The sequence below is a fragment of the Schistocerca cancellata genome, chromosome 9, assembly GCF_023864275.1.
Source record: "Schistocerca cancellata isolate TAMUIC-IGC-003103 chromosome 9, iqSchCanc2.1, whole genome shotgun sequence".
Taxonomy (NCBI): domain Eukaryota; kingdom Metazoa; phylum Arthropoda; class Insecta; order Orthoptera; family Acrididae; genus Schistocerca; species Schistocerca cancellata.
The window spans coordinates 83,656,300-83,684,030 of record NC_064634.1 but is presented as its reverse complement, the minus strand read 5'-3'; the positions used below and the strand labels follow the sequence as shown (position 1 = coordinate 83,684,030).

General features: G+C 41.4%; 1 protein-coding gene across 8 annotated transcripts in view; it reads right to left on the bottom strand.

Annotated features, from left to right (window-relative positions):
• Window positions 1–27,731, bottom strand: part of LOC126100417 (eukaryotic translation initiation factor 4E transporter-like) — a 274,981-nt gene that overhangs the window by 152,406 nt on the left and 94,844 nt on the right. For 7 of the 8 annotated variants that reach the window (XM_049911013.1, XM_049911014.1, XM_049911020.1 and 4 more), the window contains exons 2-8: window positions 27,597–27,697; window positions 27,447–27,520; window positions 27,254–27,359; window positions 16,603–16,763; window positions 8,996–9,148; window positions 3,827–3,957; window positions 3,595–3,708 (exon numbers count right to left, since the gene is read on the bottom strand). In XM_049911013.1, the coding sequence (XP_049766970.1) occupies window positions 3,595–3,708; window positions 3,827–3,957; window positions 8,996–9,148; window positions 16,603–16,763; window positions 27,254–27,359; window positions 27,447–27,520; window positions 27,597–27,697 (840 nt within the window). The remainder of the gene's footprint in view (window positions 1–3,594; window positions 3,709–3,826; window positions 3,958–8,995; window positions 9,149–16,602; window positions 16,764–27,253; window positions 27,360–27,446; window positions 27,521–27,596; window positions 27,698–27,731) is intronic. The other variant, XM_049911019.1, reaches the window with a different exon arrangement.

Sequence of the window (27,731 nt, the reverse complement as noted above, 5' to 3'; positions counted from 1 at the left end):
GAAAGAAGGATTGTCAGTATGCCTCTGTGTGGGCTCTAGTCTCTCTGATTTTATCCTCATGGTCTCTTCGCGAGATATATGTAGGAGGGAGCAATATACTGCTTGACTCCTCGGTGAAGATATGTTCTCGGAACTTCAACAAAAGCCCGTACCGAGCTACTGAGTCTCTCCTTCAGAGTCTTCCACTGGAGTTTATCTGTCATCTCCATTACGCTTTCGCAATTACTAAATGATCCTGTAACGAAGCGCGCTACTCTCCGTTGGATATTCTCTATCTCTTCTATCAACCCTATCTGTACGGATCCCACACTGGTGATCAATATTCAAGCAGTGGGCGAACAAGTGTACTGTAACCAACTTCCTTTGTTTTCGGATTGCATTTCCTTAGGATTCTGCCAAAGAATCCCAGTCTGGCATCTGCTTTACCGACGATCATCTTTATATGATCATTCCATTTTAAATCACTCCTAATGCGTACGCCCAGATAATTTACGGAATTAAATGCTTCCAATTGCTGACCTGCTATATTGTAGCCAAATGACAAAGGATCTTTCTTTCTATGTATTCACAGCACATTACACTTGTCTACATTGAGATTCAATTGCCATTCCCTGCACCATGCGTCAATTCGCTGCAGATCCTCCTGCATTTCATTTCAATACAATTTTCCACTGTTACAATCTCTCGATATACCACAGCATCATCCGCAGAAAGCCTCAGTGAACTTCCGATGTTTTCCACGAGATCATTTATGTATATTGTGAATAGCAATGGTCCTACGACACTCCCCTGTGGCACACCTGCAATCACTCTTACTTCTGAAGACTTCTCTCCATTGAGAATGACATGCTGCCTTCTGTTATCTAGGAACTCTTCAATCCAATCACACAATTGGTCTGATAGTCCATACGCTCTTACTTTCTTCATTAAACGACTGTGGGGAACTGTATCGAACGCCTTGCGGAAGTCAAGAAACATGGCATCTACCTGGGAACCCGTGTCTATGGCCCTCTGAGTCTCGTGGATGAATAGCACGAGCTGGGTTTCACACTATCGTCTTCTTCGAAACCCATGCTGATTCCTACAGAGTAGATTTCTAGTCTCCAGGAAAGTCATACTCTAACATAATACGTGTTCCAGAATTCTTTTGGTGTCTTTTTCCCTAGTCAGCTGGATCTTTTGCTGGCCTGTGTATTTGCTTAAATTTGTCAGCTCTCTAAGGAATCTGTTAAAAAGTTGAAAACCATTGTGTTAGCCTGAGACATTTGAGGTATTACATTTGTTTAAACATTTTGCCATCATTGTTATTGGTTAAGCCATTGTGCTCCCTGGGGCCAAGCCCTTCAATGAATTCCTGATAAACTGACTTTCTGGAGCTCAAGTGATAAGAATGGTCTGCGAAAGATGTGGTTTGAACTGCTACAGTGCTTGTTGGCAATCCTGAACAGCTGGTAAAAGGTCTTCGGTTCACTGCACCCAACAGCTGGAGGGGACTTGTAGAAAGGGGAACAGCAGTTCCTATGACGTGGATGATCATGTCATATGCTTTGCATAACATCAGTACAATATGACAGAGGTGGCGAATGTAGCAGCAGAGGCATACAGACCAGTTGGTTTTGTGAAGTGCCGAACTTCGTAGTCGGTCTGTCTGTGTCAGCCAACAGCAAGGGAACACCCAGGGGTCACTGGAAAGTGATCACTGCCAAAGAGGTTGTCGTGTAGTGATCCACATAGCAAAGCCAAAGATTAGGGGACAAGACTGTTAGATCAACAGCTGAAAAGGTACCAATGGGTGGCACTTAAGTAGGCAGAACCATAATTGAAGTGCACAGGTCATGTCTGTGAGAAGCTGGTCATTTACCTGTAGAAGGCTTCTGCCAGACAAAGTGTGGTTCCATGGGAGATGGTGTGTGTTGAAGTCCCCAAAAAGGAGAAAAAGAGAGGGAGTGGGGAAGTTGTCCAATTAATGTGATCAATTCAACATAATTGGTCTGCCTGGGGGTAGATAAATTTTGCAAATGGGAATTGATGCCTTTTGCTCTTGCACCGCTATTGCCTTCAACGAGGTACAAAGGGAAATCCATTCATTCACTGACGACATCTCTATGAATCGAAGTACATAGCTCTCCAGATACTTTCTTGAGAACAGTATGGTTCTGGCAGAACACACAATTACCATAGAGCATTAGAGAATGTTCATCAGTTAATGCTTTTCTTTGAAAGCAATGCAAACCACAAAATAGGAAGCAAGGTGGTTTAGTACTGTCAGGTGACAGCAGTACCCCTTAGAGTAACACTGACTGCGTGACTGGTGGCCAGGTTACGTGTGAAGGCACCATGAGGATCCGTTATGTCAGAAGATCACTGCCTGCCACCAGTGGGGATGGAACCATCTCCACAAACATTGGCTCAGAATTCAACTGAGGGGAGGTCTGATGACTGGGGGCACTTAAGGAGCCTTGTACCAATCCTCCTCCTCCTCCTCCTCCTCCTCCTCTGCCGCAGATTTGATGGGAAAGGTTTGTTGAAGGGGCTATCTGCACTGAGCACAGGGACAGATGAACAGACAGCCTGCAACCCACAGGCCAAAGCTCCTTCAGTCATCATCTGCTGTAATGCCTCCAGTCCGAGGGATTGCCTCCCAAGAGGGATCCTGAGAGAGTCTTGTCCCTGGTGGATAATGAAGGAGAATGCTTCTCCGTCTGGATGTGAGAAGTAGTTCCTGAAGATACTGTGGGAACATCCAACGAGGAGCAGCTTTTCCAAAACCCCTATTGTGCACACAACAGCTTCAGTCCAATGTTTGCTACGTGCACATTGCTGCTCACCACTTAAAGGCTGTAGGTGTGGCAGTGATCATTTGACACTCAAGGGACAGAAAATGGGTCATTTCTGATGAGTCATGGTACAGTGATGTCAGGGTATGAGTACATCGGCAACCAGGAGGCAATGCATTCAACTTTTCAATAGGGTACCATACAGACAGGTAGTAGTAGTCTATTGCAGATAATATACACACGGGATGAAATTGTGCTCCCTGATAACTCTGCCATTGTCTCGGAACGCCACCGACAATGCAGAAACCTTCTATACAATAATTTGTAAATCTAGTGCGCCCTGCAGATTTTTGCGAATAGATTAATGCACCATTCCATTGTTGTATATCAGAACAGATATTTCCTCAGCTCAGTAACATGAGGGTTCTATGTGGTCCTGCGGGGTTGTCTGCTCATAATCCTAACTGTGATCCCTAAAGATGTGCTTTCCTTGACTCACACTACCCTACTCCAAGCTGTGGGCAGTAGTTGAGTGGTCTGATCGGGGTAGTTTCTGTATGTTTCTGCTGCCTAATTTAGTGCCACAATACATCACGATTGTTATTGCAGTATTTAGATGCTTCACCTGTAAGTATGTGCAATTCAACTGCTACTGAGTGTGTGTAATATTTATCCAGTATTCAGTGCAACAACATGATACACTTATTCAGTTCAATGATGCCTGTAGCTATGAAGTTTAGTGTGAAATTGGCATGCAAGTCATACACTGAGTTGCACCAGATATATTTTCTTACAAGGAACAGTTTTCATTTCTTACTCTTTCCAGATTTTTGTGAAGCACTCTTTCTTGTTGGTCTTCCGAGACTGCCATCGTCACAAAAATCTCCAAATCCTCCAAGGTCTATTTTATCATTCTGTGAAGTTGGTCCACCTGAAATGAAATGGGCACTGATTATTCTTTTATCATTTCAGGGTACATGAAGTAAATCAGGGCCTCACATACCATTTAATTCTTTAATACACACTACTAAATTGTCACAGAAGAGTACCTGAGAACCACTCTGGTTCTTCTTCTTTGCTGTCACTGTAAGCTCTCCTCTTGTCATTGTAACGGTTCCTTTCCCCCCTGGACTTGTCTTTATCACGATCAAAATCTCTTCCAAATGATCGACGGTCAAACCTGAAATTAAACTTCTATGAAACAAACTTTAGAATGAACAGCAATACAATACCAAATTTTGTAATAAAAACTCCAAAGGAATGTAAAGCCCCTTTCACACTGGAAACAGTGTGTACTAGCATCAATTACCTAGTGTTCACTATGATTCACTGTGTGTGTGTGTGTGTGTGTGTGTGTGTGTGTGTGTGTGTGTGTGTGTGTACACAAGCATTTACACTACAGGGAACTGAAGACAACTCGAGAAACATTACCTATGAGCTCTGTATTACTATTTTGCACTAACAATAAACACACAGGATACAGCACTCAAATTAGAAGAATGCTGCAAAACATATTCAGAGAGGATTATTTTGCATGGTGAGTGAACTATTTTAGACGAAGTGAGCAAACTGGTATGGGAATGGAAGAATCTACTTTTCTCAGTTTGCAGTATGTAAACATGAAATGCGTGGATCTTGTGTACTTAACACTAAAACGCTACTCCAGCATTCCTTTACATTAGTCTGAACTTTATACATATGTCTCTTGACACTTTTCACTGGTTTCTCATTACAACTGAGGATGAAATTTAAAAGGACACCAATTATAAAAATTAACGTAACTGGAAGAGGGGCTAGCATTTGTACTCTTATTACTAGCAACTGGAAAGCTTTAGGTGATCATTTCCCATTTCAGTACCTGCTAAATAAAATAGTTTGCGATACCTTGTATGACGTGTGAAGCACTTACATGATTTTATTTAAATATGTGTAAGGAATAGGTGACTAAAATATTATTAATGAAATTATAAATATGACCTGTCAGATAAAATCTGCTGCACAGCTTGTTAGAGAGCAGATGGTGTGGTTGAGGGTAAATTATTTTTATTTTAGTTTCTTTCATTACATCAATATTTAACAATGATTTACCCCACCACAACGGAGGGGTATCTGTTGAGAGGCCAGACAAACGTGTGGTTCCTGAAGAGGGGCAGCAGCCTTTTCAGTAGTTGCAGGGGCAACAGTCTGGATGATTGACTGATCTGGCCTTGTAACATTAACCAAAACGGCCTTGCTGTGCTGGTACTGCGAACGGCTGAAAGCAAGGGGAAACTACAGCCGTAATTTTTCCCGAGGACATGCAGCTCTACTGTATGATTAAATGATGATGGCGTCCTCTTGGGTAAAATATTCCGGAGGTAAAATAGTCCCCCATTCGGATCTCCGGGCGGGGACTACTCAAGAGGACGTCGTTATCAGGAGAAAGAAAACTGGCGTTCTACGGATCGGAGCTTGGAATGTCAGATCACTTAATCGGGCAGGTAGGTTAGAAAATTTAAAAAGGGAGATGGATAGGTTAAAGTTAGATATAGTGGGAATTAGTGAAGTTCGGTGGCAGGAGGAACAAGACTTTTGGTCAGGTGATTACAGGGTTATAAATACAAAATCAAATAGGGGTAATGCAGGAGTAGGTTTAATAATGAATAAAAAATAGGAGTGCGGGTTAGCTACTACAAACAGCATAGTGAACGCATTATTGTGGCCAAGATAGACACAAAGCCCATGCCTACTACAGTAGTACAAGTTTATATGCCAACTAGCTCTGCAGATGATGAAGAAATAGATGAAATGTATGACGAGATAAAAGAAATTATTGAGATAGTGAAGGGAGACGAAAATTTAATAGTGATGGGTGATTGGAATTCGTCAGTAGGAAGAGGGAGAGAAGGAAACATAGTAGGTGAATATGGATTGGGGGGAAGGAATGAAAGAGGAAGCCGCCTTGTAGAATTTTGCACAGAGCATAACTTAATCATAGCTAACACTTGGTTCAAGAATCATGAAAGGAGGCTGTATACATGGAAGAAGCCTGGAGATACTGACAGGTTTCAGATAGATTATATAATGGTAAGACAGAGATTTAGGAACCAGGTATTAAATTGTTAGACATTTCCTGGGGCAGATGTAGATTCTGACCACAATCTATTGGTTATGGACTGCAGATTGAAACTGAAGAAACTGCAAAAAGGTGGGAATTTAAGGAGATGGGACCTGGATAAACTGAAAGAACCAGAGGTTGTAGAGAGTTTCAGGGAGAGCATTAGGGAACAATTGACAGGAATGGGGGAAAGAAATACAGTAGAAGAAGAATGGGTAGCTCTGAGGGATGAAGTGGTGAAGGCAGCAGACGATCAAGTAGGTAAAAAGACGCGGGCTAATAGAAATCCTTGGGTAACAGAAGAAATATTGAATTTAATTGATGAAAGGAGAAAATATAAAAATGCAGTAAATGAAGCAGGCAAAAAGGAATATAAACGTCTCAAAAATGAAATCGACAGGAAGTGCAAAATGGCTAAGCAGGGATGGCTAGAGGACAAATGTAAGGATGTAGAGGCTTGTCTCACTAGGGGTAAGATAGATACTGCCTACAGGAAAATTAAAGAGACCTTTAGAGAGAAGAGGAGCACTTGTATGAATATCAAGAGCTCAGATGGCAACTCAGTTCTAAGCAACGAAGTGAAAGCAGAAAGGTGGAAGGAGTATATAGAGGGTTTATACAAGGGCGATGTACTTGAGGACAATATTATGGAAATGGAAGAGGATGTAGATGAAGATGAAATGGGAGATAAGATACTGCGTGAAGAGTTTGACAGAGCACTGAAAGACCTAGAGCACTGAAAGACCTGAGTCGAAACAAGGCCCCGGGAGTAGACAACATTCCATTAGAACTACTGATGGCCTCAGGAGAGCCAGTCATGACAAAACTCTACTATCTGGTGAGCACGATGTATGAGACAGGCAAAATACCCTCAGACTTTAAGAAGAAATAATAATTCCAATCCCAAAGAAAGCAGGTGTTGACAGATGTGAAAGTTACCGAAGTATCAGTTTAATAAGTCACAGCTGCAAAATACTAACGCGAATTCTTTACAGACGAATGGAAAAACTGGTAGAAGCCGACCTCGGGGAAGATCAGTTTGGATTCCGTAGAAATGTTGGAACACGTGAGGCAATACTGACCTTACGACTTATCTTAGAAGAAAGATTAAGAAAAGGCAAACCTACATTTCTAGCATTTGTAGACTTAGAGAAAGCTTTTGACAATGTTGACTGGAATACTCTCTTTCAAATTCTGAAGGTGGCAGGGGTAAAATACAGGGAGCGAAAGGCTATTTACAATTTGTACAGAAACCAGATGGCAGTTATAAGAGTCGAGGGGCATGAAAGGGAAGCAGTGGTTGGGAAAGGAGTGAGACAGGGTTGTAGCCTCTCCCCGATGTTATTCAATCTGTATATTGAGCAAGCAGTAAAGGAAACAAAAGAAAAATTTGGAGTAGGTATTAAAATTCATGGAGAAGTAAAAACTTTGAGGTTCGCCGATGACATTGTAATTCTGTCAGAGACAGCAAAGGATTTGGAAGAGCAGTTGAACGGAATGGACAGTGTCTTGAAAGGAGGATATAAGATGAACATCAACAAAAGCAAAACGAGGATAATGGAATGTAGTCAAATTAAGTCGGGTGATGCTGAGGGAATTAGATTAGGAAATGAGACACTTAAAGTAGTAAAGGAGTTTTGCTATTTAGGGAGTAAAATAACCGATGATGGTCGAAGTAGAGAGGATATAAAATGTAGACTGGCAATGGCAAGGAAAGCGTTTCTGAAGAAGAGAAATTTGTTAACATCGAATATAGATTTAGGTGTCAGGAAGTCGTTTCTGAAAGTATTTGTATGGAGTGTAGCCATGTATGGAAGTGAGACATGGACGATAACTAGTTTGGACAAGAAGAGAATAGAAGCTTTCGAAATGTGGTGCTACAGAAGAATGCTGAAGATAAGGTGGGTAGATCACGTAACTAATGAGGAGGTATTGAATAGGATTGGGGAGAAGAGAAGTTTGTGGCACAACTTGACTAGAAGAAGGGATCGGTTGGTAGGACATGTTCTGAGGCATCGAGGGATCACAAATTTAGCATTGGAGGGCAGCGTGGAGGGTAAAAATCGTAGAGGGAGACCAAGAGATCAATACACTAAGCAGATTCAGAAGGATGTATGTTGCAGTAGGTACTGGGAGATGAAGAAGCTTGCACAGGATAGAGTAGCATGGAGAGCTGCATCAAACCAGTCTCAGGACTGAAGACCACAACAACAACAACCCCACCATGTAACTACCCTTACCATGAAAATAAGCAATAAGAATGATTAGGTCTTTTGTATGCTTTTACTTTTAATCAGTTAATAGCCACATACTGAGACTACTTTACTTTCAAGGGAACTTATTGCACTTCATTTAAAAAAAATGAATTATAACAAATCTTGTGCTTATTCACTCTGTCCCTACCTCATACAAGCATCTAATAAATTTTTCTTTTATCTCCCATCACCAACATGACATCCGAGTGCTCCAGCAGTTTTCTATTAATCATTTCCTTTCCTTTGGCATTTGTTCAGTCAATCTGAATCACATATGGTATCCATGTTCTTTTACCAGCAATATTACACTGTCTTCGGACAATTCCCTCTCTCAGAACTGATAACAAGACAAGATAGCAGAGAGGAGCTTTCTGTGCTACTAACACAGCAGCATAGAAGACGCGAACCTCCTTTGATGGTTCATTAGATGATCACCAACCAGTGAAACACGAGTTAACAGAAGTGAATGGGAATCTAACGCGGCAATGCTGCTTGCTCACACGTCCCTAGCTTCTACACCATGGGATTCTTGTTCACTGGCGCATGCTTGCTTCAATTTAAATGAGGATTAAGAGTAGCAACTAATCTGTAATGACAGGAAGAAATGACAGTATGTCACAGTTTTATAATGTGACAGACAATTTATCATGAGTTAGTTTTAATAATTTAATGCTGAACAATTTTATGCAACTTGCAGGACAAACAAAATTTTGAGACAAGCTATCAATTATACACAAGCTGTAATACTGCTCTATAGAATACAGAATGAAAAGGAAGCTAATTCCAATATCTTCAAAATTTAGAATACAAGACTTAAAAAATGTTCACCATAAACTAACTACCACTGGCTAAATTTCACAGCATACCTCTCGTCTCTTGAAGATGTACTATTTCGCTGAAAGCCAAACTCACTGGAACTCTGGTCTTGCTCTTTATCTAAACGGAAGTCCCAGACATCTCTAGTGACAATACGACCACTGCCAATTCGTCTTGACTGCACTTCACGGTGGCTTGGATCCCTACAAATGATTTTACATTTTAAACAAGTTTACATTAAGGAAACATGAACCACCTTTTTTTTTCTTTTCAGCAAAATATTTTCACAATACTTGCAAACAACAAATGTATTGCCAGTGATATGTATATCAGACCTACAAGATTTTGTATCTTGCAACAAACACTAAGGTACAATCATCATCATCATCAGTTTACACTTCGCAGGAAAAAATTAGTGAAAATTAGTTGCAATATAAACCGCAGCATCAGAATGGCACAAATATTCAGACATTTCCTTATATGGAAAACTGTTTGAGGTAGCAAGGAAAATGTGGCAAAATTTCACTGTCTCGCCACTTCACTCACTACTTCCCTGTTGGAGTAAATCTCAACTTTCCTACTTGTCCTGTTGATTCCTGCGATTAATGTTCTCACCTTTACATCAGTTTTTTAGTTTCACAGTTTAATGGGAGTTGGAATAGAAATCTGACATTTTCACATTTTTATTCCATTATAAGATATGCAATTTTCTTTATTAAATACTATGTACATTGCAAACTTTATGAAGTATTTTATTCCTGTTTTTTAAAAGTCTGCACCTGTTAAAATGTTAAAAATATTATGTCCATTACTTAACATCAAATGAATTCACTAACTTTCATATGGAAAGCTGTGGATTGCAGTATTACAAAGGCAACATTACGCTGCTCTTATTGATAGGACTGTTGAAAACAGCTTTCCATAATATAAACTCAAGCTGTATGTAGAAGTTCTAAGAATTCTGTTGGTACACTGACCAGTGTGGATACCCAAAAGATAATCTACTTTCAGATTGTACAAAACATTGTTATGAATGTTAAAGAACGAAGCAGAACATCTTTGAGAGGAACTATGTAGGAATGAGTGGTGGAATGGGGGCTTCTGCACCTACTGAAATTTTTGGTTGACCCACAAATGAAAATAGTGTTACTTTAAGTTCCTAGGTGATGTGGCGGACTTTAAAGCATACAACAGTGTAGTTGCAGTTTTCTGGTGAAATTCTTATCACAAAACTGAAATAAGTTCATCACATCCACAAGATAATGGGCACTATGCTGAGGAAGTTGAAACTAAGTCAGAGAAACAAGAAACTGTACAATGATGAAACCGTATGGGCCGTACTGTCAGACAGAATTTATGAATACTATGGGATGTCTATTAGGAATAACTGTAATTTGTTCAGAATGAAGTAGGCAATATGGGCTACCTTCTTCCATAAACTTGACACAAACTAATATACCAACTTTGCCTTCCCCAATTAGATTCATGGTGCAAGTATATCAATGGCCAATACTCAAATACTTCATATGGCCATGAACATTTGGTCTCAGAAACAGTCAAAGAAGTCAAAGCCCATTTACAGAGATCTGGCACATCCTGAAAGTGTCTACACAGGCAGACTGAATCCAAATGAGTCCATCTCATATGGAATCACATGTCGGAAAAATGTTTTTGTGGTTAGGAAGACACTTGATGCTTTTAATGATAGCAATATTGGTAGGGTGAAAGTGCTACCGCATACAGGAATTGTGTGTGGAGTGAACTGCATCAGAACTTGAAGGTTCACATTGATAAAGCACAGTATGCAGCAGAAATGGCCACCAAGGAGTCGAGAACACAGAACAGAATTTAATTACAATGCAATGTCTGAAAGACCAGAGAGAGAGAGAGAGAGAGAGAGAGAGAGAGAGAGAGAGAGAGAGAGAGAGAAACATTCCACGTGGGAAAAATATATCTAAAAACAAAGGTGATGTGATTTACCAAAAGAAAGCGCTGGCAGGTCGATAGACACACAAACAAACACAAACATACACACAAAATTCTAGCTTTCGCAACCAACGGCTGCTTCATCAGGAAAGAGGGAAGGAGAGGGAAAGACGAAAGGATATGGGTTTTAAGGTAGAGGGTAAGGAGTCATTCCAATCCCGGGAGCGGAAAGACTTACCTCAGGGGGAAAAAGGGACAGGTATACTCGCGCGCTATACTGGTGTATAGAATGTTCTGTGTCCATGTGAGAAAGCTTAAATCGGCTGTTCGATGACTTTCACAGTTCATGATAGGTGCATGGATCATTGCTATCATGTGAGGCTACAACAGCCAGAACAATCGGCAGTAGCAGAATACTGCTTAAGCAAGGGACAAAGTATAAATTTGAGAAAACTGTGATGGTTGCCAACACTTCCAAAAACTGGGACAGTGTTGATAAAGGGCAATTGCAATTAGGTTGGCAGATAATTTGATTAATAGACACAATGGGTTTCTTTTTAGCAAGACGTGGAACACTGTACTGTCCCACATCAAAACTTAATGTTCTCAGTGCAGCCAGTCCGAGTGTTGGAAAATTGTCTGAGTGCGATATATTGTTGCCGCCGGTGTTCTACTAAGGGTGGCACCACATGCCCAGTCTTTCAGAGCAGCAATAGTGATGGGCAGTGTATGTGCCTTGTACAATACGGAGGCCTATCTATGATGTCAACTTGCAGCTTTGCCACTCAGTACTCAGAGGGACTTGACAGCACAAGCAGTTTCTCCTGAAAACGGCAAACTTCAGGGCACAACTTGGGGTAGTCTTAACGCTGGTGGACAATCTAGTTCAGATGTGAATTTTAAAATTGTTTGAACAATCTAATTCAGTTCCTCCGGTCCTGGATGGTACAGAGTAACGAGGAGAAAGCTGCTCTGTGGCTAGACAGTGGGACTTTGGGAGGTGGTGGGTGACTGGAAAGATAAGGCACAGGAAATCTGTTTTTGTACAAGGTTGGGAGGGTAATTATGGTCTGTGCAGGCCTCACTAAGACCCTCTGTAGATTTCGAGAGGGACTGCTCGTTGCTTCAGATTTTACAGCCACGGGTGCTAGGCTGTATCGAAGGGACTTCCTAGTATCGAATGGGTGCAGCTGTCAAAGTGGAGGTATTGCTGGTGACTGATATGGTTTATATGGACAGAGGTACTGATGTAGCCCTCTTTGAGGTGGAGGTCAACATTGACAAAGGTTTCTTGTTGGTTTGAGTAGGACTAGGTGAAGAGAATGGAGGCAAAGATGTTGAGGTTCTGGAGGAATGTGGATATAGTGTCCTCACCCTTGAACCAGGTCACAAAGATGTCATCAGTGAATCCAAACCAGGTGAGAGGGTTTGGGAAGGATTCCTCTAGATGTCCCATTAATAGGTTGGCATATGAAGGTGCCATGTGGACAGCCACTGCTGAACCCCAGATTTGTTTGTATGTAATACCTTCAAAGGAGAGCTAATTGTGGGTGAAGATATAGTTGGTCATGGTGACCAGTAAAGAGGTTGTTGGTCTGAAATCTATGGGGCAATGGGAAAGGCAGTGTTCATGGGCATTAGGAATGTTAGCGTAAAGGGAGGTGGCATGAATAGTGACAGCAGGGTACCATGTGGTAAAGGAACAGGAACTGCAGAGAGTTGGCGGAGGAAATGTTATATTTTATATAGGAGGGTAAGGTTGTGGGTAATAGGCTAAAGATGTTGGTCTAAGAGAGCAGAGTGTCTCATGGGGCACAGTCAGCCACAATGGTGCATCCTGGGTAGTTGGATTTATGGAATTTAAGACGCATGTAGAAGGAAGGAGCATGGGGAGTGGCAGGGTTTGTAGATGGATGAATTTGACAGCTGGCAGAGTTCTTCTGCCAGGTAATCCTTGTGGTTCAAAACAGTGGTTGAGCCTTTGTAAGCAGCTACGATTTTAAGTTTAGGTTCAGTTTTTAGATGGTGGATTGTGGTTCTTTCTGAGGATATAAAGTTAGTACGCATATTGAGGAATTTGGGAAATGATAGTGAGGTGAGGTTGGAGTTAAGATATTCTGGAAAGTTAACAAGTGGTGATATGGGGGCAGTGGGGTTGGATCACAATAGTTCGAGGAGTGAACTGAGCCAGGTAGCCTTTTTCCCTTTCACTATCAGCGTACTCCTCAGATTCCATTTTGTTTTCCCTCACTTCATCCTTCGTGATTTTTACAATGTGTTAGTGATTTTTGCCATTTTTTAAACATATTCTATGTTATTTAAATATTTTGTGTTTTTAACCACCACAATGGATACTTGCTTCATCTGTGTCAATACAGAAAATTTTCCTTATCCCTCGCTGGAACCCAGTCCCATATACTGTACCTGCGTCGTCGTTGGTTCATGGAATTCCCAAAATGTCTTTACCATTAAATTACCCATCTCTGGTTGCCACCTTTCCTTCTGCAGTGACCAATCTGTTCAGATTATGCCAATCTTTAACCCTCACCAAGTCCCACAAAACCATAGCAATCAGGCCCAAACCACCTCGCAACATCATCTCTCCATCCACAAATTGTCCTGTTATGCAATCCAAAATTCCTGGATCCCATAACACACACCCACTTTTGTCCTCCAGGAACTACAGCAGCATGTACAATGCCACCACAAAACCTCTCCATCCTGTTCACTTCCTACTCCCCCTTGGACTACCACCACTATCCTCCACCTTTACAATCGATGACTGACCCTTGGTCACTCATAGCTGACAAACCCTGTCTCGCAGACTTACATTACCCCACCCTCAAAAACTCACGCCCATCATCTCACAGAATCCAAAACCCAAACAGACCCAACGCACGGTCATGATTCCTCCAAAAGCCTTACCGGTGTAGAAGTATCATTCCTTCCGAAGGCCTAACATTTTGCTCCACTCCCAAAATCCACCATGCAGGACTTATTTCTGCTTCTCCTGCTCCTACAGTGAAAAACTTCACTACCAACCCTACTACTCACACCGTACCCAAAGCCAATGCTGAACCCTGCCTCACTCTTCATTCCTCCAGTCAACAGTGATCTGCCCCACTACCGCCAAGTCACTCCCCATGAACTTTACAGAATTTCTTTCCCCAAATCCCAAACACACATTCTAAGCTTACATCTCTAGAGAGAACCATAATCCACCATCTAAAAATTGATCCCAAACTTATAACCCTACCTGCTGACACGGGCTCCACCACTGTTCTGAACCACAAGGATTACCTGTCAGAAGGACTCTGCCAGCTGTCAAATTCATCCACCTACGAACACTGCCAGTGAGCCCATTATAGAAATCCAGTCTCTCCTCAAATCCTTAAGCCTATCTCAGAACCTCTCCCCAGAGTCCACCCTCTCATCACCCCTACTACTGCCCACACTCTTACCTTCTACAAGCTTCATAAACTCCATAAACCCCAACATCCAGAAAGCACCTTTGTGGCTGGTTACTGTGCCCCCTGAGACACACTGCTCTTTTAGACCAAGATCTTTAGCCTATTACTCACCACCTACCCTCCTATATAAAACATACCAACAATTTTCTCCACTGACTCCACAGTTCCTGTTCCTTTACCATATGGTGCCCTACTTGTCACTATTGGTGCCACCGCCCTTTACACTAACATCCCTAATGCCCATGGCATTATCGCTATTTAACACTACCTTTCCCTACACCCCACAAATCCCAAACTGACAACCTCCTTCCTAGTCACCATGACCAACTATATCTTCACCCACAATTACTTCTCCTTTGAAGTTATTACCTACCTACAAACAAATCGGATACAGCTATTGGCACCCACATGGTGCCAACCTATTCATGGGCCATCTAGAGGAATCCTTCCTAAACATCGAGAATCCCAAACCCTATCACCTAGTCCAGATTCACTAATGTGACATCTCTGTGACCTGGAGTGAGGGTGATGACACCGTATACACACTCCTCCAGAACCTCAGTACCTTCTCCTCCATTCAGTTCACCTCGTCCTCCACAAACCAACAAGACACCACTTCAAAGAGGGCAACATCAGTACCTCTATCCGTATCAAACCTACCAACCACCAGCAATACCTCCACTTCGACAGCTGCACCCCTTCCTTACCAAGTACCACCTTCCATACAGCCTAGCCACCTGTGGCTGTCAAATCTGTAGTGACGAGCAGTCCCTCTCAAAATATACAGAGGATCTCTCTGAGGCCTGCACAGACAGTAATTACCCTACCAATCTTGTACAAAAACATATCTGTGCTGTATCATTCCAGTCACCCACTACCTCCCAAAGTCTCACCATCTAGCCACAGCGAAGCATTCCCCTGGTTACTCCGAAAAACCCAGGACTGGAGCAACTGAACCACATGCTCAGCCTAAGAGTCTACTACATCTCGCCATGCCCAGAAATGAGGAATGTTCTACCCAATACCATTTCCACCCCTCCCACAGTGGTATTCTGCTGCCCACTGAACCTACGCAATATCATTGTCCATACCTACACAACTTTGCTCCCAACCCCTTGCCTGATGGCTCATATCCCTGTAATAGACCTAGACACAAGACCTGTCCTATACAACCTCCCAGCACCATCTACTCCATTCCTGTCACAAACATCACCTATTCCCTAAAAGGCAGGGCTACCTCTGAAACCAGTCATGTGATTCACCAGCTAGGCTGCAACCACTGATGCATTATACGTGGGCATGACAACCAACAAGCTGGGTGTCTGCGTGAATGGCTACCAACAAACTGTTGCTAAGAAACAGCTGGACCAGGACTACCGTATCGCCGAGTATGCTACCCAACACGACATTCTCGATTTCAGTGACTGCTTCACAGCCTCTGCCCTCTGGTTTGTTCCCCCGACACCAGCTTTTCTGAATTACACAGGTGGGAATTCTCCCTGCAATAAATCCTACATTCCCGTAACTCTCCTGGCCTCAACCTTTGTCAGTCATTTTCCTTACCAATCTCACCACTTCCCTGTTCCCATTCCAGGACTACACAGCCCTCTATTTCGCCAATGCACCCTCTGTCTTTACTTCTCTCCTTTTCCACTAACCCCCCCCCCCCCCGACCCAACTACACCTAGCTGCCCTACATCTCTCCACCTCATTCCTGTATGCTCCCACAGCAGCACTTTACCATCTCCTACCCCTACCTGCTGTTCCTCCCCACCGCACCAGCCTTCTCCTTACCCTCACTACCCAGCTGCCTCTCCCACCACGTGTTTCTGCTCGCAGTCTGGCTTCAGCTACCAGAGACTGATCAGTATCTGACAAAGCCCTGGTTGGCCGGAAGCTCACTTTCTGACAGTCTTTTGTTGTGTGCATATGCAACTCTCCTCATAATATGGTTACATTCTATCATGGATTTTCCATTGTTTAAACACTTATGTAGGTAGCTTTTTATACAAAACCTAGTAGAGAAAGTTAATTCGTCCCCACAACAATCTGGAATTTACAAGGGGAGTTTTGGTTAGCTTAATGGCACACAGTTCAAACTAGTAGACAGACACTATACGGTATGTTGTTATCTCCAAATAGCAGCCAGAACGTAAGAGCAACTATTGTTTTGCTACTTGGACTTTGAACTGATTTATGTTTTGATGTACCACAATTAACAGAAGTCTTGTCTGGAAACAATTAATAGAATTTTCACAAACCTTTCACGCTCTGACTTATTTGTAGGGCTTTCAGATCGACGGCCAATGGTTTGTTGAGCTGGTGCAACATAGCAACCCGAGTTAAAACTACGGCGCTGAGGACTTAGAATAATACCATCTTGCTCTTTCCGAATTCGTTCCCTTGGATCACCAGATCTACGCTGTAAGGGAGAAACAGAAACATGAGAAATATGTATACTTCACAGAATATTTACATTATTTACTCGAGAAATCTTAATATACTAAGGTTTGGAGAGAGAAAAATAGACAGTAATCTGTAGGAATTATGGGAGCCATTCGCAGTAATAATTATTCTTCTGCTGAACTGACTGCTTTCTTCAACTAAATTTAAGAAATATCTTCCTTGTCACTTACATTACAAGAAGAAACATTGAAGACCACATTTGTGTATGGCACACTACTTGATATTGTTTTAATTACTGACCTGTTCATAGTACTTAAGAACATTTCTATTCATAAAAATAATTGAAATTTGTATGAAGTATATACAATTAGTTCAGGTACACAGTCAATTCAAAATTAAGAAGTTAAATGAATAAAGATTTATCATGTATTAACTATTCCAAAGCCATGAATCCATTGATTTGCAAGGTAACTGCTCCCTTCCTTAAGGAATCCTTGGTTAACACCCAAGATAATTTATGAAAGGAGAAAATATAACAAAGCCTTAAATGAAGCAAGCTAAAGGGAATACAACAGACCTCTAAAGAAGCTGAGATTGAATGAAAGAGAAAAACTGCAAAGCAGGAATTACTAGATGAGACATTGGAAGCTGTTAAGCATGCATGACCAAGGGGAACATGCACTGCCTATAGAAAAATGAAAGCAGTCTTTGGAGGAAAGTAAATATGAGCGGTGGAAAAATCCAAATGAAAGAAAACTGAAGTGAGAGGAAGATCTTCATAAGAGAAATGAAGAGTGGTGTGCAAAAAATTTATTAGAAATTTCCTGTCTGTGGAAAAAGTAGATAGTATTGTATTAATTGGCAAGTTGTACAACACTGCCAAGATTCATTATGTTCCTACAGGTTACTAGTGAACAGAATCCTAAAAACCTGAACTACTGTTACAATCATCAGCTATGAACTTATCACTTCCTTACACAGTTCAGCTAAAACAAATCTAATGAAACTAAATTCAAATAATCACACAGTTTGTTCTCTATATGAATTAGTTTTTACTCATCTCTCTTCCTCATTAATAAAATATGAAAATTTCAAGTAATGTCACACACAATCTTATCCTATCTCAAAACTTTCAGAACAGTGACAAGTTGTGGTCACATTGCACATTTGTTTCCCCCCTGCTTTCTCTAAGTTTTTACATTCCTCTTTTAGGTTTCACTTCTAGATATACTGACACCACACACAAATCTATTTAAATTGCTTTTCATAAGCACTTTGTTTTTCAAACCAGACATATCACCGCCTTACTATTCGTACTGAGAAAAACTTACAAGCCACTTGGTAGAGCTTACATATTTTTTGTTTTACATCAAAGCTATCTGCCGTCATCTTTTGCATAAGTCATAAAAAAATTATTTTTCAATGTTATATATCTATATGTGTGTGCAAAACATTATGCTGCTCTTTCTATGGCAGTTGCAAATGTTTTATTTTTATGGATCTTTATTTTTGTCATGTTATAATTCCATTATTTGCCATTTAAATGGCAGTATTGTTACTAATCAATGCTGCATTAAAGTAGCAATGTGCTTCAGTATGTATGGGTAATATTTCCTGCTGTAGGTATTTCTGCACAATGTTCCATCATTATGCTTCTAATATTTTACACTTTTTGAAATTCCATTTATGGCTATTTGAATAAGAAGATATCATCAATTTGTTCTTACATTACTGTATGAAACTACTGCATACACTAGGGAATAAAATATGATTTTTAACTTGCAACAAAACCTCTATTCTCACAGTGCAGCTGGCTATTTGACAGCCATGCAATGTCATACTTAAGGCTGTAGTTTGTATAGAGCATGCTATGACTATAGCCTGTCCCCAATGTTATTGATGGCACATTAAGCAGAAAATGGGAACCAAGAAGGAACTTTGAAACTAGATTAAAGCTCGGGGAGATGAGAGAGTTTTGTGGTTGCTGATGGCACTGTATTTCTGTCAGACTTTAAAGAGCAGCTGAAGATGCTACAGGTTACAAGAAAGATAAAGAGGTTACAAGAAGAAGAGGTTACAAGAAAGATAAAGGTAAAATGAGGGTAACTGGACGCAGTCTGTTTCAGGTGAAGCTGAGGGAATGAAATCAGGAAATGAGGCTAAGTTTAGTAGACCAGTATTGCTATACAGGAACAACAAGATGAATTATGGCCGAAGTTGAGAAGATAAAAACTGAAGACTCAATAGTGCAAGGAAAGCATTTCTGACATGAATTTGTTAACATCAAATATAAACTTAGGTTTTTGTCTTTTCTGACAGTGTCTATTTGGAGTAGCTCTGTATCAAAGTGGAATGTGGACAATGAATAGTTCAGAGAAGAAAGGGCTTAGAAGTTTGGGAAATACAGTGCTATAGAAGGAAGATCAAGATAATATGTTTCAGATGACGAATTACTATTAGGGAGGAATGTTATTTATGGCTAAACTTGACAGACAACTTGCTGCCAGGAGATCCTAGACAACACAGGAATCATCTATTTGTTATGCAAGTGTACTACAAAGTAAAATGTTCTACATATAATAATTTAAACAGGTGAAGTGAGAAATTTATTTACATATGAAGTTTTAACATGTTCCAAATATTATTATTATTATTATTATTATTATTATTATTATTATTATTATTATTATTATTATTATTATTATTATTTCCATTTTTCTCTGACCTTAGGTCTGGTTAAAAATGGAAAGTGATGCGGACCTTCATCAAGCGTGACTTCCTTTTAACTGTATGGTATATGTTACATTGTATTTAGGAACTTTCGGGTTATTGAACACTTATCAATAATTACGGATTTCTGTAGTTGTATATATACGTTTGGATGTAGCTGTATTGCATTGATGTACTGGTGAATATTGTGAGGTATGACTCCTGTAGTTGATAGTATAATTGGGATAATGTCGACTTTATCCTGATGCCACATGTCCTTGACTTCCTCAGCCAGTTGGATGTATTTTTCAATTTTTTCCCCTGTTTTCTTCTGTATATTTGTTGTGTTGGGTATGGATATTTCAATTAGTTGTGTTAATTTCTTCTTTTTATTGGTGAGTATGATGTCAGGTTTGTTATGTGGTGTTGTTTTATCTGTTATAATCGTTCTGTTCCAGTATAATTTGTATTCATCATTCTCCAGTACATTTTGTGGTGTGTACTTGTATGTGGGAACGTGTTGTTTTATTAGTTTATGTTTTATGGCAAGTTGTTGATGTATTATTTTTGCTACATTGTCATGTCTTCTGGGGTATTCTGTATTTGCTAGTATTGTACATCCACTTGTGATGTGATTTATTGATTCTATTTGTTTGCAAAGTCTGCATTTATCTGTTGTGGTATTGGGATCTTTACTAATATGCTTGCTGTAATATCTGGTATTTATTGTTTGATCCTGTATCGCAATCATGAATCCTTCCATCTCACTGTATATATTGCCTTTTCTTAGCCATGTGTTTGATGCGTCTTGATCGATGTGTGGCTGTGTTAGATGATACGGGTGCTTGCCATGTAGTGTTTTCTTTTTCCAATTTACTTTCTTTGTATCTGTTTATGTTATGTGATCTAGAGGGTTGTAGAAGTGGTTATGAAATTGCAGTGGTGTAGCCGATGTATTTATATGAGTGATTGCTTTGTGTATTTTGCTAGTTTCTGCTCGTTCTAGAAAGAATTTTCTTAAATTGTCTACCTGTCCATAAGGTAGGTTTTTTATGTTGACGAATCCCCTTCCTCCTTCCTTTCTGCTGAATGTGAATCTTTCTGTTGCTGAATGTATGTGATGTATTCTAGATTTGTGGCATTGTGATCAAGTGTATTGAGTGCTTCTAGGTCTGTGTTACTCCATTTCACTACGCCAAATAAGTAGGTCAATATTGGTATAGCATAAGTATTTATAGCTTTTGTCTTGTTTCTTGCTGTCAATTCTGTTTTCAGTATTTTGTTAGTCTGTCTATATTTTCTTTTAGTTCTTCTTTAATATTTGTATTATCTATTCCTATTTTTTGTCTGTATCCTAGATATTTATAGGCATATGTTTTTTCCATCGCTTCTATGGAGTCACTGTGGTTATTCAATATGTAATCTTGTTTAGTGTGTTTTCCCTTGACTGTGCTATTTTTCTTACATTTGTCTGTTCCAAAAGCCATATTTATATCATTGCTGAATACTTTTGTTATCTTTAGTAATTGGTTGAGTTGTTGATTGGTCGCTGCAAGTAGTTTTAGATCATCCATGTACAGCAAATGTGTGATTTTGTGTGGGTATGTTCCAGTAATATTATATCCATAATTTGTATTATTTAGCATGTTGGATAGTGGGTTCAGAGCAAGGCAAAACCAGAAAAGACTTAGTGAGTCTCCTTGGTATATTCCATGCTTAATCTGTATTGGCTGTGATGTGATATTTGAATTTGTTTGGATATTAAGTGTGGTTTTCCAATTTTTCATTACTATGTTTTGTAACTATCAGTTTAGGATCTACTCTGTATATTTCCAATATTTGTAGTAACCATGAGTGGGGTACACTATAAAAAGCTTTTTGGTAATCAATGTATGCGTAGTGTAGCGACCTGCGTTTAGTTTTAGCTTGATATATCACCTCTGCATCTATTATTAGTTGCTCTTTACATCCCCGTGCTCCTTTGCAACAGCCTTTTTGTTCTTCATTTATAATTTTGTTCTGTGTTGTATGTGTCATTAATTTCTTCTTTGTGTGGTTGGTTCTCATCTCTGCCTAGTGAGTATATTTAGTGTAGTGAGTGCTCCTATATAAACCAGTAGTTTTAACTCTTCCATAGTTGTATTTTCATTTATTTTGTTGTGTATGATGTGTGTTGATAGTAGTTGTTGTTGATTCGACTTGTGGGTTATTTGGTGGTCTATGCAAGAATGGTCTAATGTCTGTATTTGTGTCTTTGTATTCTATATATGTCAGCTGAAATTTTTCTTCTGTATCTAACGTGTGTCACTTCGTGTTCTGTTTGTGCTTGTTCTGGTGGTGGTCTAAATATTTCATTTTCCTCTGATTGTTTAATTGATGCCTGCTGTTCTTTGTTTGTTTGCTCTGGAATGTTTTAGTCCATTACTGTATTTTCTTCTTCTTCTTCTGATTGCACATTATTTTGTTCCAGTATTTGTTGTACTTGTTGTTTGATGTTTTCTAATTCTGACTGGGGTATCCTGTTATATTTGATTATTACACGGATCTGATCAGCTAGTCGTTCTATTAAAAATTTTAATTCTGGGTATCTGGTAATAAATGTTGTGTATACTTGTGATCTGTATCCAGTTGTGTTGGTTCCTAGGTTTGTTGCTTGGTAATAACAGAACACGAGGTGTCTGTTAGCTTCATCTGACCATCTCATCCTCTGTCTGTTTTCCTTCTAGGGTTGTTGCAGGAAGCATATCCCACAGAACACCTCTATTTTGATTTCAATCATTTTCGATTTGGCTAACAGTGTCATTACCATTGTGGGCGGGCATAGGGTTCAAGCGTCGTCCCTGACCATGACGGCATTTGTCCGAGGCTTCTTTAGTTCTGTCCTGAACCAAAGAATCACACTAAAAGGGGGGTTAGCCCTATTAATGGTTTGTTCGTTTCGTCGCCTTTTACGACTGGCAGAACATACCGGAGGCCTGTTCTTTTCCCTGGCCTCCCACAGGGTTTATTATTATTATTCTTTCTTTCTTTCTTTCCTCAGACGTTATGTCCGGTCAAAAATGGAAAGTGACGCGGACCTTGATCAAGCGTGACTTCCTTTTAACTGTACAGTATATGTTATATTGCATTTAGAAACTTTCGGGTGATTGAACATGTATCAATAATTATGGATTTCTGTAGTTTATATATAAAAACAAAGATGATTAGACTTACCAAACAGAAGCGCTGGCAGGTCAATAGACACAAACACAAACATACACACAAAATTCTGCTTTCACAACCAGTGGTTGCTTCGTCAGGAAAGAGGGAAGGAGGGAAGGAGAGAGAAAGAACCTAACCCAACCTAACCTAAAAAAAAAGGACGGGCACACACACACACACACACACACACACACACACACACACACACACACACACACACACACACACACACACACACACACAAGCAGACATATTCAAAGGCAAAGAGTTGGGGTAGAGATGTCAGTCGAGGCGGAAGTGCAGAGGCAAAGATGATGATGATGAATGACAGGTGAGGTATGAGTGGCAGCAATTTGAAATTAGCGGAGATTGAGGCCTGGTGGATAATGGGAAAAGAGGATATATTGAAGGGCAAGTTCCCATCTCCGGAGTTCGGATAGGTTGGTGTTAGTGGGAAGTATCCAGATAACCTGGACGGCGTAACACTGTGCCAAGATGTGCTGGCCGTGCACCAAGGCATGTTTAGCCACAGGGTGATCCTCATTACCAACAAACACTGTCTGCCTGTGTCCATTCATGCGAATGGACAGTTTGTTGCTGGTCATTCCCACATAAAATGCGTCGTAGTGTAGGCAGGTCAGTTGGTAAATCACGTGGGCGCTTTCACACGTGGCTCTGCCTTTGATCGTGTACACCTTCCGGGTTACAGGACTGGAGTAGGTGGTGGTGGTGGTGGTGGTGGTGGTGGTGGTGGGAGGGTGCATGGGACAGGTTTTACACTGGGGGCAGTTACAAGGGTAGGAGCCAGAGTGTAGGGAAGGTGGTTTGGGGATTTCATAGGAATGAACTAAGAGGTTACGAAGGTTAGGTGGACGGCGGAAAGAAATCTTGGTGGAGTGGGGAGGATTTCATGAAGGATGGATCTCATTTCAGGGCAGGATTTGAGGAAGTCGTATCCCTGCTGGAGAGCCACATTCAGAGTCTGATCCAGTCCCGGAAAATATCCTGTCACAAGTGGAGCACTTTTGTGGTGGTTCTGTGGGAGGTTCTGGGCTTGAGGGGATGAGGAAGTGGCTCTGGTTATTTGCTTCTGTACCATGTCGGGAGGGTAGTTGCGGGATGCGAAAGCTGTTATCAGGTTGTTGGTGTAATGGTTCAGGGATTCCAGACTACAACAGATTCGTTTGCCACGAAGACCTAGGCTGTAGGGAAGGGACCGTTTGATGTGGAATGAGTGGCAGCTGTCATACTGGAGGTACTGTTGCTTGTTGGTGGGTTTGATGTGGACGGACGTGTGAAGCTGGCCATTGGACAGGTGAAGGTCAACGTCAAGGAAAGTGGCATGGGATTTGGAGTAGGACCAGATGAATCTGATGGAACCAAAGGAGTTGAGGTTGGAGAGGAAATTCTGGAGTTTTTCTTCACTGTGAGTCCAGATCATGAAGATGTCATCAATAAATCTGTACCAAACTTTGGGTTGGCAGGCCTGGGTAACCAAGAAGGCTTCCTCTAAGCGACCCATGAATAGGTTGGCATACGAGGGGGCCATCCTGGTACCCATGGCTGCTCCCTTTAATTGTTGGTATGTCTGGCCTTCAAAAGTGAAGTAGTTGTGGGTCAGGATGAAGCTGGCTAAGGTAATGAGGAAAGAGGTTTTAGGTAGGGTGGCAGGTGATTGGCGTGAAAGGAAGTGCTCCATCGCAGCGAGGCCCTGGACGTGCGGGATATTTGTGTATAAGAAAGTGGCATCAATGGTTACAAGGATGGTTTCCGGGGTAACTGATTGTGTAAGGATTCCAGGCGTTCGAGAAAGTGGTTGGTGTCTTTGATGAAGGATGGGAGACTGCATGTAATGGGTTGAAGGTGTTGATCTACGTAGGCAGAGATACGTTCTGTGGGGGCTTGGTAACCATCTACAATGGGGCGGCCGGGATGATTGGGTTTGTGAATTTTGGGAAGAAGGTAGAAGGTAGGGGTGCGGGGTGTCTGTGGGGTCAGGAGGTTGTGGAGTCAGGTGAAAGGTTTTGTAGGGGGCATAGGGTTCTGAGGATTCCTTGAAGGTCTGCCTGGACATCAGGAATGGGATTACCTTGGCAAACTTTGTATGTGGTGTCGTCTGAAAGCCGACGGAGTCCCTCAGCCACATACTCCCGACGATCAAGTACCACGGTCGTGGAACCCTTGTCCGCCGGAAGAATGAGAATGGATCGGTCAGCCTTCAGATCACAGATAGCCTGGGCTTCAGCAGTGGTGATGTTGGGAGTAGGATTAAGGTTTTTTTAAGAAGGATTGAGAGGCAAGGCTGGAAGTCAGAAATTCCTGGAAGGTTTGGAGAGGGTGATTTTGAGGAAGAGGAGGTGGGTCCTGCTGTGACAGAGGACGGAACTGTTCCAGGCAGGGTTCAATTTGGGTAGTGTCTTGGGAAGTTGGATCATTAGGAGTAGGATTAGGATCATTTTTCTTCGTGGCAAAGTGATACTTCCAGCAGAGAGTACGAGTGTAGGATAGTAAATCTTTGACGAGGGCTGTTTGGTTGAATCTGGGAGTGGGGCTGAAGGTGAGGCCTTTGGATAGGACTGAGGTTTCGGATTGGGAGAGAGATTTGGAGGAAAGGTTAACTACTGAATTAGGGTGTTGTGGTTCCAGATTGTGTTGATTGGAATTTTGAGGTTTTGGAGGGAGTGGAGCTGGAAGTGGGAGATTGAGTAGATGGGAGAGACTGGGTTTGTGTGCAATGAGAGGTGGTTGAGGTTTGCTGGAAAGGTTGTGAAGGGTGAGTGAGTTTCCTTTCCGGAGGTGGGAAACCAGGAGATTGGATAGTTTGAGGTGGAGGGTGGCATGCTGTTCTAATTTGTGATTGGCCTGTAGGAGGATGCTCTGAACAGCCAGTGTGGATGTGGGAGAGGAAAGATTGAGGACTTTTATTAAGCACCCACGTGATTTACCAACTGACCTGCCTACGCTGTGAAGCTTTCTGTGTGGGAATGACCAGCAACGGACTGTCCATTCGCATGAATGGACACAGGCAGACAGTGTTTGTTGGTAATGAGGATCACCCTGTGGCTAAACATGCCTTTGTGCATGGCCAGCACATCTTGGCACAGTGTTACGCCATCCGGGTTATCTGGATACTTCCCACTAACACCAACCTATCCGAACTCCGGAGATGGGAACTTGCCCTTCAATATATCCTCTCTTCCCGTTATCCACCAGGCCTCAATCTCCGCTAATTTCAAGTTGCCGCCACTCATACCTCACATGTCATTCACCAACATCTTTGCCTCTGTGCGCGCGCGCGCGCGCACGCACGCACGCACGCACACACACGCACACACGCACACACACACACACACACACACACACACACACACACACACACACACACACACACACAGACACAGACACACACACACACACACACATATACAGACACAAGCAGACATATTCAAAGGCAAAGAGTTTGGGCAGAGATGTCAGTCGAGGCGGAAATACAGAGGCAAAGATGATGTTGAATGACAGGTGAGGTATGAGTGGCGGTAACTTGAAATTAGCGGAGATTGAGGCCTGGTGGATAACAGGAAGAGAGGATATATTGAAGGGCAAGTTCCCATCTCCGGAGTTCGGATAGGTTGGTGTTAGTGGGAAGTATCGAGATAACCCGGATGGCGTAACACTGTGCCAAGATGTGCTGGCCATGCACCAAGGCATGTTTAGCCACAGGGTGATCCTCATTACCAACAAATACTGTCTGCCTGTGTCCATTCATGCGAATGGACAGTTCGTTGCTGGTCATTCCCACATAGAAAGCTTCACAGCGTAGGCAGGTCAGTTGGTAAATCACGTGGGTGCTTAATAAAAGTCCTCAATCGCGCGAGTGTATACCCGTCCTTTTTTCTCTCCCTAAGGTAAGTCTTTCCGTTCCCAGGATTGGAATGACTCCTTACCCTCTCCCTTAAAACCCACATTCTTTCGTCTTTCCCTCTCCTTCCCTCTTTCCTGATGAAGCAGCCGTTGGTTGCGAAAGCTAGAATTTTGTGTGTATGTATGTGTGTCTATCGACCTGCCAGCACTCTTTTGGTAAGTCACATCATCTTTGTTTTTAGATATATTTTTCCCACATGGAATATTATTATGGCAAATTTATGCACTGAAATAATTTTTCACATGAGTAATGAAAATTATCCACTGTTTCCTCTTATTCGCAATTATGCAATTTGTTTTTATGTCATCATCAACATAGTGGTATGGTATTATTAATGTAAGAATTGCTTAGTAAAACAGTCATTACAATGTTGGTTGAGCGAAGTGTTTCACAATGCAGTCAAAATGGAGTCTGAATGCCCTTGTTTTCATTTTCTCTCATCGTTCACCCAGCCAGTTAGTGGTGAGGTACGGCAGACTGCGGACCTATTTCTTTGAATTTCCAATCTGATATCTTGGGGCTACCAAATTACTGAACATGTTTTGACACAAATTTGTAGTTGCACTGATGTACACATTCACTTGTTATCCTAGTGCCGACATATATGGATATTAAAATACAAATTTTTTTAGAGAGATAATGGAAAACTAACTCTTTTCTAAAAGATGAAGTACCTTGTGAGTATCTGCAGGATCTCCTCTTATACCTCTGTCATCTGGAGGTGTTTCAGATCGCTTCCTCTCTAGGTGCCAAAGCTCTGGGTCCCACACACCACGAGCACTACAAAATTTTGATACAGAAATGAAACCAACGGACATGCGAAGATAACACTATGAAACATTTTTCTATATTTTATCTGCCACTTACTTGTTAAACGCAGGGTCTAAGCATTCGGGTCTTACTTTTGCTAAAGGACTCCGGCTAAATTCAATAAGTTGTTCCTGAAAAGTGAAAAACAAATTTAGTCATTATTTTCAACCAATTATTTACAAGAAGTAACTCAAGAATCTCACTCACCCTGCTGTACTGAAACTGTGGTAAAGATTCTTTTCTGGAACTTGTTACTACCTCCACTGTAGTATCAGATTCACTGTAGGACATTGTCATTATATCATCACCTGGTGAAGGAAAGAAGACTAATTATAATTTGTG